Consider the following 15,392-nt stretch of genomic DNA (forward strand, 5'->3'; position numbering starts at 1 on the left):
CCTTAAAAGATATTAAAAGGAGAAAAAAAGTTGCACGAAGCTGAACACCTGGTAAAATATTGTGTCCCTCAAACGGTCTTATTCAACCCAATTTAAGTGAAATTAAAACTCTTATTATTTATGACTTTCGTGGTTTCTTAAAGAAATTAAACTTTTAAAAGCATCAGCTCGAAAATTCTAATAAAAAACAGCTTGTTTCCGCAATAATTTAACACAAACTATTAACAGCTCATGTTACAAATTTAACAAGACAAAATCCAACGTACTAAATGCCATAAAATATGCGATAATGTAGAATAGAGCGCAGTTGAATCTGCTCGTTTACATGCTATATGATAAACAACAATCATGTCAACAAAATCTAGTGTCTGACCAAAATGTTCATCATTAAATCGTAAATAACATAGAATCTACAGGTTTACTACACAGACTCAGCATATATCTTTCCCTGCTAAAAGCATAATCTATCGCAAAACGCGTGACATGCGATTCCATTTGTGTCTGAAGTGATTAAATCACATATTTACCGTGCTCAACTGTACACCGTCCAGCGACTCCGCCATGATCCAAATGCCGTAAAGCGTCACCACAGCAACACATCCAGGATGGATTTGCAACAGTTTAAAAGTCTTGAAGGATTGAATACAATAATATAACTAAAAAGGTAAATATATATTGAAATGCCATAGATTGTGATCAAATTATAAAAGCATGTGGCTTGACATACAAATTACATAACAGACACACACACACAACTAAAAGTTTATATGAATTATTTTATATTATATAAAACCAAAGTAATTATTGAATTGATTACTTTTATATTATTTTAATCATCAATATACTGGAAGACAAATTATTAATAACAAAATATTAATTTCCCCCTCCATTTTAATTCCAAATTTCACAATATCGCAGGAAATAGCTAATAGCCTGTTGTAATGATATTTATATCCATGCTGTGTTCCACGGACGAAACAAAGTCATACAGGTTTAAGAACAATATTTGTGAATTATGACAGAATTTTAAAGAAAGAAAGAAAGAAAGAAAGAAAGACACATTATCCCTGCAGCGCCCTCTAGAGGAACTTTTTGTCTGTTCTTAGTTGATGAAACTGAAGAGCAATTGTGAATGCATGCAGTTCTCTATATATGGCAAGCAAAAAAGTTTTGGGTGTTTATTTTACGTTTACTAATCTAAAATTGCCTTATTAAAATATGACCCCATAGTAAAACTTAATGGCAAATGTGTCTTAAGGACCACGTTTCAGCATGCTCAAGTGCAACAAAATACACTGCAACTTCAAGCAGTACAGTAAGGGAAAGCGAGGTAAGTTGAGCCACCACGTATCTAAAGATAAAGTAATGAAAAAAATAATAAAATAATGTCCACATGACGTCCCCCTTTCAAGGAAATGTAAAATAAAATTTGTATCACTGTATAAATACTTAAAGAAATGTCGTGCATATCAAACGTATTTGCACAGGCTATGATAAACTACTAAATTTTCCTCCATTTTCACCATACGTGAGTGACAGCATCTCACACGTCACAGCAGATATTGTAACTGAACCCTCGTTCATCATTATCACTTCCTTTCCTTTCAGCTGTGCAGGTGGACGCATCCAACGCGTTCGCGGGAATGAAAAAGAACGTTTGGGCTTATATTTGACAAATAGGAAAAGAGATTAATGAAATGAACAGTGATACTGAGTAGAGTTTCTGCGACCATCTGGAAGAGGTAACTGCTTTATTCGTTTTAATAGGTACAATATAGGGGTAGAATCAAAACTTACCACAAACAACCAATAAATACATCATGTTATTGACTTGTAAAGTCGAATTTTATAAAACTGCTAGTGGCTATAATGTTCTGAAGCGTGTAGGCTTGTCAGTCTTAAAAATGCGACAAAAAACGCTTTCACTACATTTTGATATCATACTATTGTTATGATATCAAAATATGATATTATATACTGTCTATACTTTTTCTATAACAGGATAGAATGCTTATGATTTTGTGAATAAATGGACAAAAATAGTTTCCAATTTAAAAAATGGTAAGGTGGGTGTTCCTCATTAAAGCTGTACACATCAAAAAATTAACAGTAGGCTACTTAAAAATGTTTAACATCATTTATCAGTTTCAGCCTATAATCTGTTTTATTTACCACAGTGTGGGTCCCTGCATGGTGGTCGCCATATTTTTAGTAGGTCACATGATGAGTGGCTTTTAAAATTACATTTAAAATGAAAATTTACCTGTATGTTTAACGAAATGGTGTGGTCACATTAGTGAAATCTGAGTGAAATTTTGTGGCATAAAGGGTCAGTTGAAGTGTAGCACGTATGACACACAACTCGCAGAAAAGTCCCTTTCAAACCAAGCACCTTTCTGTTAGTAATGCGGTGAATCTGTGCGACCAACTTCAACCTGTTGCGAAATCTGTGAGAGAAAATCTTTTTCCTTCACTTGAAATTCACATTTGTGCAATTCCCTATTAAAATGACTGGATTTAACCTGCAAAAAATTGCTGAACAACAGTAAATGTGACCACACCTTAATTATGATTAAAAATGTCCATCTCAAAAATTGTGAGTTTAATAGTTTGTCCAGTATATTAAGACATAGCATATACTAGGCTATATGATAATTGATATGAACATGTACTGCATAGTAGAAATGACAGATAGTGTTTTATAATATTTGACTTTGCTCTGGGATATAATCTGATTGGGATTATTTCCATTTCTATAAATGAAACACTAATTTAACTTATTTTTTCTATCATTTTGGATAGTCCCAGTTTCCCAGTGACCATGAACGCAACCGATTCGCCATTTGCAAACCACACAAACAGTTGTGAGCCGTCTTACGATGAAGAAAACCCACTTCCACTTGTGGCTCTCTACAGTATAGTCGTCACAGTAGGTCTGCCTGCTAACCTGATCACAGTCATCCTCACGTTTCTCGAAGTGTGTCGGAAGAACGTTCTTGGAATCTACCTCTTCAGCCTGTCAGTATGTGACCTGATGTATCTAGGTACACTTCCGCTCTGGGCCATTTACATCAACAGAGGCCATCACTGGGAATGGGGCTCTCTGGCCTGTAAAGTCACCGGCTATGTGTTCTTCAACAACATGTACATCAGTATCTTCTTGATGTGCTGCATTTCCATGGACCGCTTTGTCGGGGTGGTCTACGCCGTGGAGTCTCGAGGTGTGAGAAAGATGAGGCATGCCGTGATCATCACTGTTGTGATTGTGGTAGTCGTTGCTGTGGGACACTTGCCGGTTTTCATCATGAAAGAGGGCAACTCGGAGAAAATGGAGGACAAGCGGTGCTTCGAGCCAAGCAACCCCTCTGATGTGGTGACGGGACTCAACTATGCCCGCTTCTTCATCGGTTTCTTCATCCCGCTGTGCATTTTAATAGTCACCAACTTGGCCATCCTTGTTAACGTGCAAGCTAGCACGGGCCTGAAGCTACGAACCAAAGTCAAAGTTCGTAACCTGGCCATGGCTGTCGTCTTGTTCTTTCTGATCTGCTTCACGCCGTACCATGTGATCCTTTTGCTACGCGCCATCAGTTATCACTTTTCGAAGGAGAAATGTGACTTTGAAAGAAGTGTCTATGCACCCTATACGATCTCTCTGGGTTTGTCTACCATCAACAGTGCCTTAAATCCAGTTTTCTATGTACTTACCAGCAACAGTGCTCATACGAGGATCCACAAAGGCCTGCAAGGGTTACGCAGCAGCTCAAGATCTTCTTCTTTAGCGTGAATTTTTTTTCCATTTTCTCAGTTGGGACTTTGTCATTTTCATATAAACTGTTTAACATTGTAATGTTCAGAATTTAAATATGAAATGTACCTGTTATATTTGTTATATTAAAATGAATCATCCATACATTTGATAGCATTGCAGTTACTATTTCCTAAATGCAATTAGGAATGTTATAAAAATTTTGATTTAAATTGTCTATCAGAATGTCATAACTCAGTCATCCGGTTAAACAACTTCTCTCTGGTGACGTATGGTGGACTTCTCTAATAGTTTTCATAAATCCCGCCTCTTTCATACAGTTGATGGCAAGCTCACATTCAGATCCTCATCCATCCAATCAACAACCGCTGAATTAAGCCATGTCCCCAACCTACACCTGAAAGTACGTTTCAGTAAGTTTTTTTTTAAATCAATGGCATGATGGATCACTTTTTTTGTCTGGATCTATTGTTAATTAATTAAAAAATGCATTTAAAAATGCAATTCTTACACACAGTGAGTCTTAAAGAGATAGTTCACAAAATGAAAATTATCCCATGATTTACTCACCCTCAATCTTCTTTCAGATGAACACAATCAGAGATATATTTAAAAATATCCTGGCTCTTCCAAGCTTTATAATGGTACTGAATAGGGGGCGAGATTTTGAAGGCCAAAAAAATGCATCCATCCATCATAAAAGTAATCCATATGACTCCAGGGGGTTAATTAAGGCCTTCTAAAGAGAAGCAATTGGTTTTGTAAGAAAAATATCCATATTTAAAACTATTAACTATAATAACTTCCGGCAGATGGCCGTACGCATCGATTTACAGTGGAAGAGTGACCTCTGACCTGACACATGACGTAATGACAAACGCGGATGCGCAAAGAATAGAGCAAAACAAAACGCCGGTCATTAATTAGAAGTCTAAAATGGGAATTTTTAAAGAGAAATGTTGGAGGATTTCAATATACGTAAGAGAAGAGGAGCTTGAGTTTGTTGCCCAACCCTATTTGTATGAACCGCAAGCTTATGATACCGTCTAAGCTTATGATACTCCTACACCATGTGTCATACGTTGCACCAGGGGTTACTCTTGTGGTGCAAGTCGACTTGTACAGTATGCGTACGGTCGTCTGCCGGCAGCTAGTTATTTTAGTTGAGAAAGTTTTAAATATGGATATTTTTTTTTACAAAAACCCATCGCTTCGCTTACCCTTTAAGGTGCAGTCTCATTAGCGAAATTTCACGAGCAAAAATGGTCACCTGTCTTGCCAATAGTGTAGCGATGTTTGAAGCACTTCACACAGAAGTCACTTTCAAACCAAGCAGTTTTCTGTTGGTCAACACGGCAAATTAGCAATATTAATTTGTTGCTGCGTTGGGAAATCTTTCGCCCTCACTCAGAGTTCCACATTGCATGGATTCCTATTGAAATTACTGGACTACAAAAAAAATTTGTCGAACAGTGGCAAATGGGCCGCATCTTTACGTACAGTGAAATGAAATCCTTATGTAGTTATTCATATTTGAAAAACTTTTTATCTGCCAAAGTCAGATGGTGGGATTAACATAAAGCAGGAAATGATATCACAGAAAGGACCCTTGTGACTGTGTCAGTGTCTCTTAAAATATAAGGTAATTTGACGTTTTTATCACAAGTGTTGTAAAATGTCATGTGGTGCAACTTGTCAATAACATAATATTTATGAGTGCATATTTAAAAAATTTTTTAATATTTTAAACTTAGTTGAAAATGAGGAAAGTGTTATCACTTTTTATTACACCACATGACATTTTTAGAGACATTCATTTGAAATATGAATTTTTTCTATAAAATTTTTGAAAACAATATGAAGCGGTCATAAACAAAGAGAATTTTCTACAAACTTGACCAGTTTTTAAACTAGATTTTGAAAAGATATTTCCATGGTCATTGACCAATTTAAATTTATCTTAACAATGATAACGTGTGTATTCAGAAGAACAATCTGTAATTGTTGTGTAATTTATGCACGAAGCCACAGGCACTTGTGAAAGGAAATGGTTAGTAGTGCTGATGTGCAAAAAAAGAGGATGTCTGTCAGCTTGCAGGTGTCAATGTAGACGTGTCCAGACTGTGTACCTGCATAAAGACACGTAACACACTCGTGTTTGATAAAAGGCTTATTTTTATAAATAAAAATAAATCAAAGGTGGACAAACGTATCAGTTTGGTGATTAATTGGTCTCTAGAACTAACGAAAGTGAGGTTTATGTGTTTGGAAGCATTTTAGGGTAATTGTGGTTAAGCCACATCTGATGTTCACATAATCAGCTTTTCATGTTTTATATGCAAATCACAGCAACATGTTTCCAAAAATAATACATAAACATCTATATAAAGAGCCCTGTACAAGAAATGATTACCGATGGTAAGTGTGAATAATCAATCCGTTCTCTCGGAATAGTTATTGATGCTTTAAATTTTGTTGTAGTGAGGACTTTGAGCATGAGAACGGATGCTCAAGTGTGTTAACTTTCCATGACCTTTTTAACCAGCTGTGAACTTCCTATTTGCTAGGCTTAACAAAATGTAGAATAGTTCTGTTTTCAGTTTGAATGCAAACACAACGAACGACAGGAAGTGTGACAGAATCAGCTTACATTTGTTCACATAACCCAGGAATGCCACATAAAGCTACACCTATACCAGTCAACAAAATCAGGCAAACTGCTCAAACTGAAAAACATTAAACTTGACTAATTTGGTGACAAATTATATTGATATAAGCTTAATATCAAATTAGCTCTAAATTGAATTTAGCTATAAGTTATAACAGGGATTTCCAAAGTCAAACGCCTCCCTTCTAACATAACATAGCTACAGGAAGCCTTTTTACACAGATTCTTCAAGGGTTAGTTCACCCAAAAATGAAAATTCTGTCATTTATTACTCACCCTCATGTCGTTCCAAACCTGTAAGACCTTCATTCATCTTCAGAACACAAATGAAGGTATTTTTTGATGAAATCCAAGAGGTATATGACTCGTCCATAGACAGCAATATGACCACCACTTTCAAGGTCCAGAAAGGTACTAAAGACATCGTTAAAACAGTCAACGTGACTGCAGTGGTTCAACCTTAATTTTATGAAGCAACAAGAATACTTTTTGTGCGCAAAACCAAAACAAAAATAATGACTTTATTCAACAATCTCTTCTCTTCCCTGTCATTATCTATACGCATGTGATGCAGTACGCACAGTGAAGGCTTCTGTGTTTACGTCCAAATGCGGCTCATATTGGCCAAAGCTGCACACATGAGCAGCACGGCACATGTGTGTGATGCTGACGCAGGAGCTGGCCAATAATGAGTCGGCGTTCTGACATAGAACCTGGAGGCGCTGGACGTAAAAAACGTATGAGAATGACACAGATGAGAAGATATTGTTGAATAAACTCAGTATTTTTGTTTTGTTTTGGTGCACAAAAAGTACTCTCGTCGCTTCATAACATTAAGGTTGAACCACTGCAGTCACGTTGACTGTTTTAACGACGTCTTTAGTATCTTTCTGGACCTTGAAAGTGTTGATTATATTGCTGTCTATGAATGAGTCCTATACCTCTCGGATTTCATCCAAAATATCTTAATTTGTGTTCCGAAGATGAACGAAGGTCTTACGGGTTTGGAACGACATGAGGGTAATTAATGACAGAATTTTCATTTTTGGGTGAACTAACTTTAATAAAGCTATGTAAGATATTCAGCCAAGAGCAGTGAATGATGTTCTTTTTCCTTATGTTGTTTGATAAACATTAACGACATAGAAAGCAGCAGGTAGATGAGGATGCTGTCACTTTAAGAATTTATGTATGGATCCAATATAGGCTAATGATAAATTAATTTACTTTCACTTTAGACATAACCGAGTGCGTTTACGTGGATACTCACCAAGATGGGCATTTTGACACAAAAATGTGTGTATTTGAGCATTCAAGCCATGAATGTGAACTGAATTCAGCACAGAAAGTCGCCTGTCAGCACCGAATTAAGTTCTCTTTCGTGGTTTATTGTGCTTTTAATAACTCTTCATCAAGTACGTCCCGCTCTTCTTCTCATTCGTCCATGTTTCTCTATCGATGTCGTCATATCATCCAACCATGCTCTGCTCCTCCCGACACACTTTGATCACTTTATACTTTTGTTAAAATATATGTAAAAATTGTGACTGACAAAAATGTTTAATCTGTTTGTTACTGTTGTATTTTCTTGAGTCTATCTTAATTTTTAAAAAAATCTAATTGCATTTACCCCAGAAGCCACTAGGTCTTACAGAAAATGTAAAAATCTATTTTTAAGACTCATTGACACATTCACCCAGAATAATAATAATAATTAAGAGCTTTAAACTTCTCTTTTTTATTAAACATTTGAGTTAGATTTTTCAGTCCTTTAAAAAACAATAATAAAAGGCAAACTGATCTAAAGTGCAGGACAAACTATTAGAGCTGTATATTCATGTATTCTTGTTTAAATATTTCCAATATAAATATACCAAATACATTCAGACATTTCAGATGTCAGTTCACAATAAAAATAACACAGCTTTAAGAACAGTAAGCAATGAGCTTAGGCAGCAACAGACCGTTGAATATATAAATAAGTATATGGCTGTGTTAACATCCCGTACTTGAGGTTTACAGTGATTTTGTTCTAATTAGGCACATGTTAGTTCTGTTCTTTCGCTCATGTTAACAGCCTCTTCTTTATGTTAGTAGTAAGTGTGTATGTCAAGTAAGTTAGGAAATATTTCCTGAGAGTGTGCATAGTAGTACGTCCCTGTGCTTTTGTCAAGCAGGATATATTTGTGAAAGTGTGTGTAAGACCTTACCTGTGCTTGTTTGTGTACACATTAAGGAAAACAGGCAACAGTGTGTACTTTGCTTAAAGAGACAGTTTACCCAAAAATGAACATTGTCATCATTTACTTCTAAACTCTTTCTCAAAAAGTTTGAAGAATGTACTAGTAGTTAATTTCAGTGCATTTAGAACAGAACATGAGGTTGAGTAAATTATGACAAAATGTTCTCTATTGGGTGAACTTTTCTTTTGAAGTAGTGTGTGTCGGTATGACTGGTAGTGAGTGGTACTGTGTGTGTGTGTGTGTGTGTGTGTACATGTCTTGTTTATTGCAGAGGATCTTTCTTGTGCTGGTTGGGCCGCAGGTTCATGCTGTACTGGTTGAGCCACTGGCTTGAGATCTGATAAAAGAATCCTGGAGCATTTCGACAATGTGATGATGGTGTCAACTAAAAAAAAAAAAAGTTTAGGAGGTCAAAGAACATGTTCATTTTTTTACATTAATTAATTTCCTCCAAATTAGTGAGTCTCAAACGTTTTCAGGTGGTGCACCACTTAAAAAAAATAAATAAATTGTAGACCACCTAACACAGGAAACCAGTTTTAAAGGGCTATTTTGCCCAAAAATAAAAACTGTCATCATTTCCTCACCCTCATGTCATTCCAAACCTGTAGGACTTTTTTTTTCTTGTGTGGAACATAAAGGATATTCTGAAGAATGTTCGACTTTTGACTTGTATTGAATGTCCAAACAAAAACACTGAGAAAATTCTCAAAATATATTTTGTGTTACACAGAAGGAAAAAAAAAAGAATCATACAGGATTGGAAAGACATGAAGGTGAGTAAATGATGACAGAATTTTCATTTTTGGGTGAACTATCCCTATAATGAGTGTATAAATCATCCTTAGTTTATATCCTACTGTACATTTTGAAATAGCTTTATTTTTACTAGTGTATCCAAAATGGTCAATGTTTATGATAATGTCTTTATTAATATATAATTTCTTTTATTAATTATTCTTTATATATTATTATTGATTTCTTTAATCATTTATATATTTTCTACTATACTATATGTTCTGCTATGTTTGAATATTTTCAAATGTAATATCTTTGGTGTCTCTTCTGTGTTGTAAGATCGAGTGGGTGTATTTTCCATCAAAATTGATTCTGTGAAGTACCTTCCTATCAAAATATGTCTGTTTCTATCTCTGCGGACATTAAAAAAAAATGCAGTGTTCTCTTAAAGGTGTCAAAACACATCTATCTTTGACATTTGATCAGTCAATCTGATCTAGATGTTACACCAAATGTTGACATAAGAGATGAGTCTGTTTGACCTTTCCTTATTAGACCAAAAATATGTTTAAGAGGGTGTAAGTTTCCTGCATATATATTCGTTGCTCTTCACTTCTACTTCTTCTGCTTCTCCTTCTCCTTCATCTCTTCTACCTCTCCTTTCTTTCTGCAAATATCTTCTTTTGTCCTTCTTTCTCTATACTGATCTTCACAATCTTCATCTGTTAGATACAATACTCTGGATTTTATTATAAACTTTTTTTACTTGATAAATTTATTATTCCTTATTCAAAATTTTGATCTCTGACATAATGATTACTGGATTGCCTGGATCTCATTGCATCATTTTACCAATCCATAATTTTGCTAGACTACCTACTCTTGTTCTTCCTGGAACCACAATTTGAGAACCACTGCATTAAATACTTATATAAAAAAAAATAACAGTAAAAAATGGCTGTGTATTAACTGAATTACTTGTATTAACTGAACACACACACACACACACACACACACACACACACACACCAACCTTGGTTTGAATAAGAGCTCCAGGAGGGTCTTCTGGATTTTCTAGTTCAAGATCAGAAAGAGTTGTGGTCTGAAAATAAAAAAATGATAAAAGTTGCTTTATTTTAATAGCACCACAAAAGTCTGAATATGTAACAGCACACCTTCTCCCCTCAACAAGCCACATTAGGTTGTGGGACGAGTGATGTGCCAAACCTGAATTCTCAGTTCACAGCCATCTTACTCTCTACCCACCTGTGAGTTGACGCTTGCATCGGGGTGTCTGAGCTGGAGTGATTTGAGCAGTCCTTCATGGGAGTGTAGTTTGGGTCTGGGACCTGACAGTCTTAGAATTTGTGACCCAGATTGTAGATGACACCAGAAATGTGCAGCTTGGCTGATGGGGAAGAGAGAGAGAGACTTTTGACAATGACATTTCATCATTTAAAACAGGCTTGTGCGCAGAGTAATAAACCACAACATTTTACCGTGCAAAATTGTTTGAGCACATTGCAATTAGGGGAAATGATGACAATGTACACATACTGGATATCTCAGCATTTCCCTATTCGGTTAGATAAAGAAAAGAGAAAATCTAATAATCAAGTTGAAAACAGGATACTCTGTACTGTGTTTTCATGTTCGTTTCACATGGCTTTGAAAAAACCTTTATGCCATTTTGAATTAGATTCAATTTTATACATTTTTAATATATTATACTATATTAATATAATTATATTTTTAACTTAAATTTTTGTAATTTTGTTTTGTGTTTTTGTCATTTTTATTGTTTTTTTTAAACATGTCTATATATATTTTTTTATATAAATTTTTTATTTATTAGTTTTAGATTAGTTTGTTTTAGTTATTTTAGTACTTCAGGTTAAATTAAACGAAAGTGAGAAATGTTGCCTTTACAACTAGCTGAAACAAAAAAAATAATGGTTCTTTTATGTTTTTAGTTAACATTAATAATAACCTCACTATTACTATTTTCCATACAGCCTGAATGCATGCACCTTGAGTTTACACATCTGTATGAATAATAATAATATCATTATTTAAAAAAAAATGTTTTAAATATACTTTAAGATAAAAATCCAAATATTATGACTTTGTAAAGATTCATAAAGTTTACAATCTGAATCTCTATACGATATCATTTCCAACTTTATGTTTTTTAGGTTTCTAATTTCCTGAATGTTTCTGCAAGTTGGTTGCACCACATGACCTTCATTTGTCAGATAAAAGTTTTCAAATATTTATAACAACTGCTTCACTGTATTTTTTTTCCTAAGAAATATTCATAATGATAAAAGATTATGGCAAGTCATAGAAGGGGAATATTCAAGTTATTGTTTGTATGAACTGCATTCATAATTGATTTTGTTAATAAATGTAAAGTAAAGATGGCTGCTGAATGAACCAGCTTACTCTAATAACTTTGGCAATGTGCAAAGCATCTCACCACAATTGGGTTTCATGATTTCATAGTGAACAGTAGCAAAAGCCATAGACTTGTACCTCGATATTGCTGCAGCCTGAGAGGGCTTGTCTAATGTGTTCTGTTGTAGCTGGGACAATGTAGGGATTTCCATCATGACAGGATTTTTCTTTTCCTCCTCAACTTGAAAGCAGACATTAAAAATGAACCAGGGATTCACCTTGTTGCCATTTTCAGCCTGTAAAACAACAGCGTTAAATATCACAATAACACTTGTTTGAAAGTATGTCACCTCTAGAACAATAAATGAATTTAGTATTATGTAACCACAGAAAAATATGCAAAACTGCAGAACATACGTTTTCAGGAAACTCGAAAGTTCCTGTTTCTGTCACAGGTATGGCTGATATTTCCTCTTTCCTGGTTTTGTCCTGGAATCCGCCCAAGTCTGAAAACACTTTTTCATCGTGCTGGGGTTCTGTCCAGTCTGCAGAACTGAACGTGGACCATTCGTCAAACCCTTCACAACTTTGAAAACCATCTTCACCGTATTGGTCCAACATACACTCCCCCATTACACACAACAATGTAATCTAATAACACCCAAGACACTATTACAGTTCTGTCTACATCTAGTTGTTCTATAGCAGGATCAGCAGGAGATGCCTCTGTATTGACCTAATTTCTGTTGTCGTCTTTGTAGCTACGCTTTTGGCAGTGTGCAGTTTGTTCTCTGGTGTCCCACAGAAGGCAGGGAGTTCCCATTGTGTTTCAGAGGCAGGTTAGATGACACATGCTTCCTTCCAAAGACATTTCCTCGGTTGCTTTTTTTCGATTTCAAGGAAGAGGACCGAGGAATCTGAAGGGAGGGAGAAATAAATGTCTGTATAGTAAAATATTACATTTTACATAAACATTATATTTTAAACTTTATTAATCCCTACAGGAAAATAACATATGTGGCATTAATGAAAGCTTGTTTCCATAACAGAGAAATAAAAAAAAGGTAATTTCGACAATTTTTTCTCAAAATTGCTAGTTTATATCTAGCAATTCTGACTTTTTTTTCCCTCAGAATTGTAAGATATAAACTTGCAATTGCGAGTTATAGTCAAAATTTCAAATTGTGAGGGGGAGAAAGTCTGAAATGAAACTATTTAGATATCCACAATGTAGTTTGAATTAATATTCCTTGTGATGTAAACACCTTATAAAAAGATATAAACTATTATGTATTTCCAGTTTTACATGAATAATCTTTTACAACAATAACTATTTGTAAAAATTCTAAATTTTGTTACATTTAAATATTAATATCATCAGTTAACATCTGTAAACAATCATCTGTTAAGCGCTATATGATGTTACAGTGTGAAAGCAGGAGTCTCTGACTAAAAATCATACATTACAAAAAGTTGCTTTTTGACACAAATATATGATGATTTTTTTTTATTTTTTTTTTTAATCAATCAGGTATCGCTTTATCGTATTCTTATTAAACATACGTTGCTTTGTCTTTTCAACAATGTAGAGTTAGATCTGCAGGCAGGTAGGCTAAATAAACCTTGTCATAAATTCTATATAACGCTAGTAATAAACGTCTTGTGGTTAAACTGACTTGTACGCCAATAAAACGACAATCGCACTTACCCTCATAAACAAACATCAATAGGTGTAATGAAACGCTGATTGCTTGTAATAGTTTATCCACGTAGCATTTCCGCAATTTTCTGCCAAAAATCTGACGCGAACAGGCGGAGAGAGTGAAGTGCGCACCTGTACGTTTGACAACACGCCCAGCACGTGCTCGTGTCTCGAAGGTAACCGTCGTACTGCAAAACTCTCGCGAGATTCACAGTGACTTATCCCTGGGCTCATTCTTATTTTTCTTATACCCTACATTACGTGTATTTTTTAAACAAATTTCACATTCATAAATGCAATTTTACAAATAAAAACCCAACTTAATGATTTTGTTGACTGAAGTAAGGCAATACATAGAAAGTAGTTTGTGAGCTTTGCAAGTATTTTTTTATTTATTTTTTTTATCTGATTGTACCCTTTTTTTCCTTTTTTTTTTTTTTATGTATTTGCATTTGAGTGAAAGAGCATGTTGTTTGCTCAACACAAAAAAATAATGCTTTTTATTAATAACGTTTATGTTTTAAAAAATTGTAAAAATATTCCTCATTGAAATCATTTGGGTTTGTAGACATTTCAATGAGACATTTGTATAATTAAAAGGAATAATATTAGTAGTTAATAGTCTCTTATTGGCCTGTTTAACTGAGCCATCCATAGAACAAACAAAACAAGCCCTAAAAATTGATAAAAGAACACATATTTAATGGTATTAGATGATTAGATCATTGCAGAATAAACAACAAAATTCATACAATTAACAAAAAACTATGTAAGACATTTCAGATTAATACAAGATAGAAATTCTAATTTCAGGTGTTTACTAAAATTATATTCAGGTGGTTCTTCAACTTTTAATAAATAACCATGTGTAAGTCTTGTATAAACTAAACGGCATCTAGTAAAAACAACTTCGGAAATGTATATAAAATTACACTTAAGCATACTTGGCTTATATTGACAGAAAAGTTTTGGCCTGTACTTGTGCTCAGTCTTTTGATCGATATAAATGTAAAAGTATAATTTTTGTGTAGTCCACTGGTAGTGTACATAGGAATTTACTTCAAATCTGTACAGTTAAAAGTATATTTTAATTATAAAAATTAATACCTAAAGAGAAACATAGTACTATACTTAAAGTACAAAAATAATATATAAATAGTAATATAAGTATGAGGTTAAGTTCACTTAAAGAAAAGTATACTTCAAAGTGTATACACTAAAAAAATGTGCTATAAGTATTTGACTGGTAAACTATCACTTGTAGTTCACTTGTAGTATAGTTGCAGTACAAAAAAAAAAACAGTTGTGTACTCAGTTTACTACTGTTACACTTAAAGTGTACTTAAAAGTATATGTTTATACACTAAAAAATTGGTCATTTTGTCCCAAGTAGTATTGAAATAGTACACTTACATGTTTACTACTAGTGCGTTGATCTTAGTATACTTACTACATAAAGTATAATTTAAAAAAGTACTTGAACTTAAGTATACATAATAAAATGAACATGAAGTATACTTATTTTTTGTAAGGGTACAGACCTTGAAATGCCTTCTGTTTTTGAAAGAAAGACACGGCCAAATAAGGACAAATCTCTCATCTGAGTGTTTCTTGGAGAAGCACAACTACTTTGTCTTCATATGGAAATATTTTTCTTTGATTGAGTGAAAATAGACAAAGTGACAATAAAATGTACTGTATGTTTGTCAATATTAACGTCTTGTTATTGAACTGATGTATAAAAGCAATATCGCAATTGTGCTGTTTGTCCACCATCAAGAGGAAGTGAGGGTAGATACGACCATTTTGCTTGTGAAAATACGTTGACAAATGTTACTGCACAATAATTGATTCTTTCAGACTTGAGAGAAACGA

General features: G+C 34.2%; 2 protein-coding genes and 1 long non-coding RNA gene across 3 annotated transcripts in view; 1 reads left to right on the forward strand and 2 right to left on the reverse strand.

Annotated features, from left to right (window-relative positions):
- ubr1 (ubiquitin protein ligase E3 component n-recognin 1) overlaps positions 1–674 on the reverse strand; it is a 32,319-nt gene extending 31,645 nt beyond the window's left edge. Inside the window, exon 1 of the mRNA XM_051867661.1 lies at positions 528–674. Within this exon, the coding sequence (XP_051723621.1) occupies positions 528–563 (36 nt within the window). The 5' untranslated portion in view covers positions 564–674. The remainder of the gene's footprint in view (positions 1–527) is intronic.
- An 861-nt stretch (positions 675–1,535) lies between these two features.
- gpr132a (G protein-coupled receptor 132a) lies at positions 1,536–3,913 on the forward strand. Its single transcript, XM_051867663.1, has 2 exons — positions 1,536–1,742; positions 2,803–3,913. The coding sequence occupies exon 2, from the start codon at positions 2,822–2,824 to the stop codon at positions 3,785–3,787; it is 966 nt and encodes a 321-aa protein (XP_051723623.1). The 5' UTR covers positions 1,536–1,742; positions 2,803–2,821; the 3' UTR covers positions 3,788–3,913.
- A 4,238-nt stretch (positions 3,914–8,151) lies between these two features.
- Positions 8,152–13,897, reverse strand: LOC127499046 (uncharacterized). Its single transcript, XR_007926023.1, has 6 exons — positions 13,524–13,897; positions 12,233–12,732; positions 11,954–12,111; positions 10,685–10,826; positions 10,452–10,520; positions 8,152–9,065 (listed from the first exon to the last, which is right to left on the reverse strand). It is a non-coding gene; the product is annotated as an uncharacterized LOC127499046 (long non-coding RNA).
- Between the last annotated feature and the right edge of the window lie 1,495 nt (positions 13,898–15,392).

The sequence above is a fragment of the Ctenopharyngodon idella genome, chromosome 17 (assembly GCF_019924925.1).
Source record: "Ctenopharyngodon idella isolate HZGC_01 chromosome 17, HZGC01, whole genome shotgun sequence".
NCBI classification, from domain to species: domain Eukaryota; kingdom Metazoa; phylum Chordata; class Actinopteri; order Cypriniformes; family Xenocyprididae; genus Ctenopharyngodon; species Ctenopharyngodon idella.

Coding starts and splice junctions, on each gene's coding strand:
- gpr132a (XM_051867663.1), top strand. CDS start 2,822: ATGAACGCAACCGATTCGCCATTTGCAAACCACACAAACAGTTGTGAG.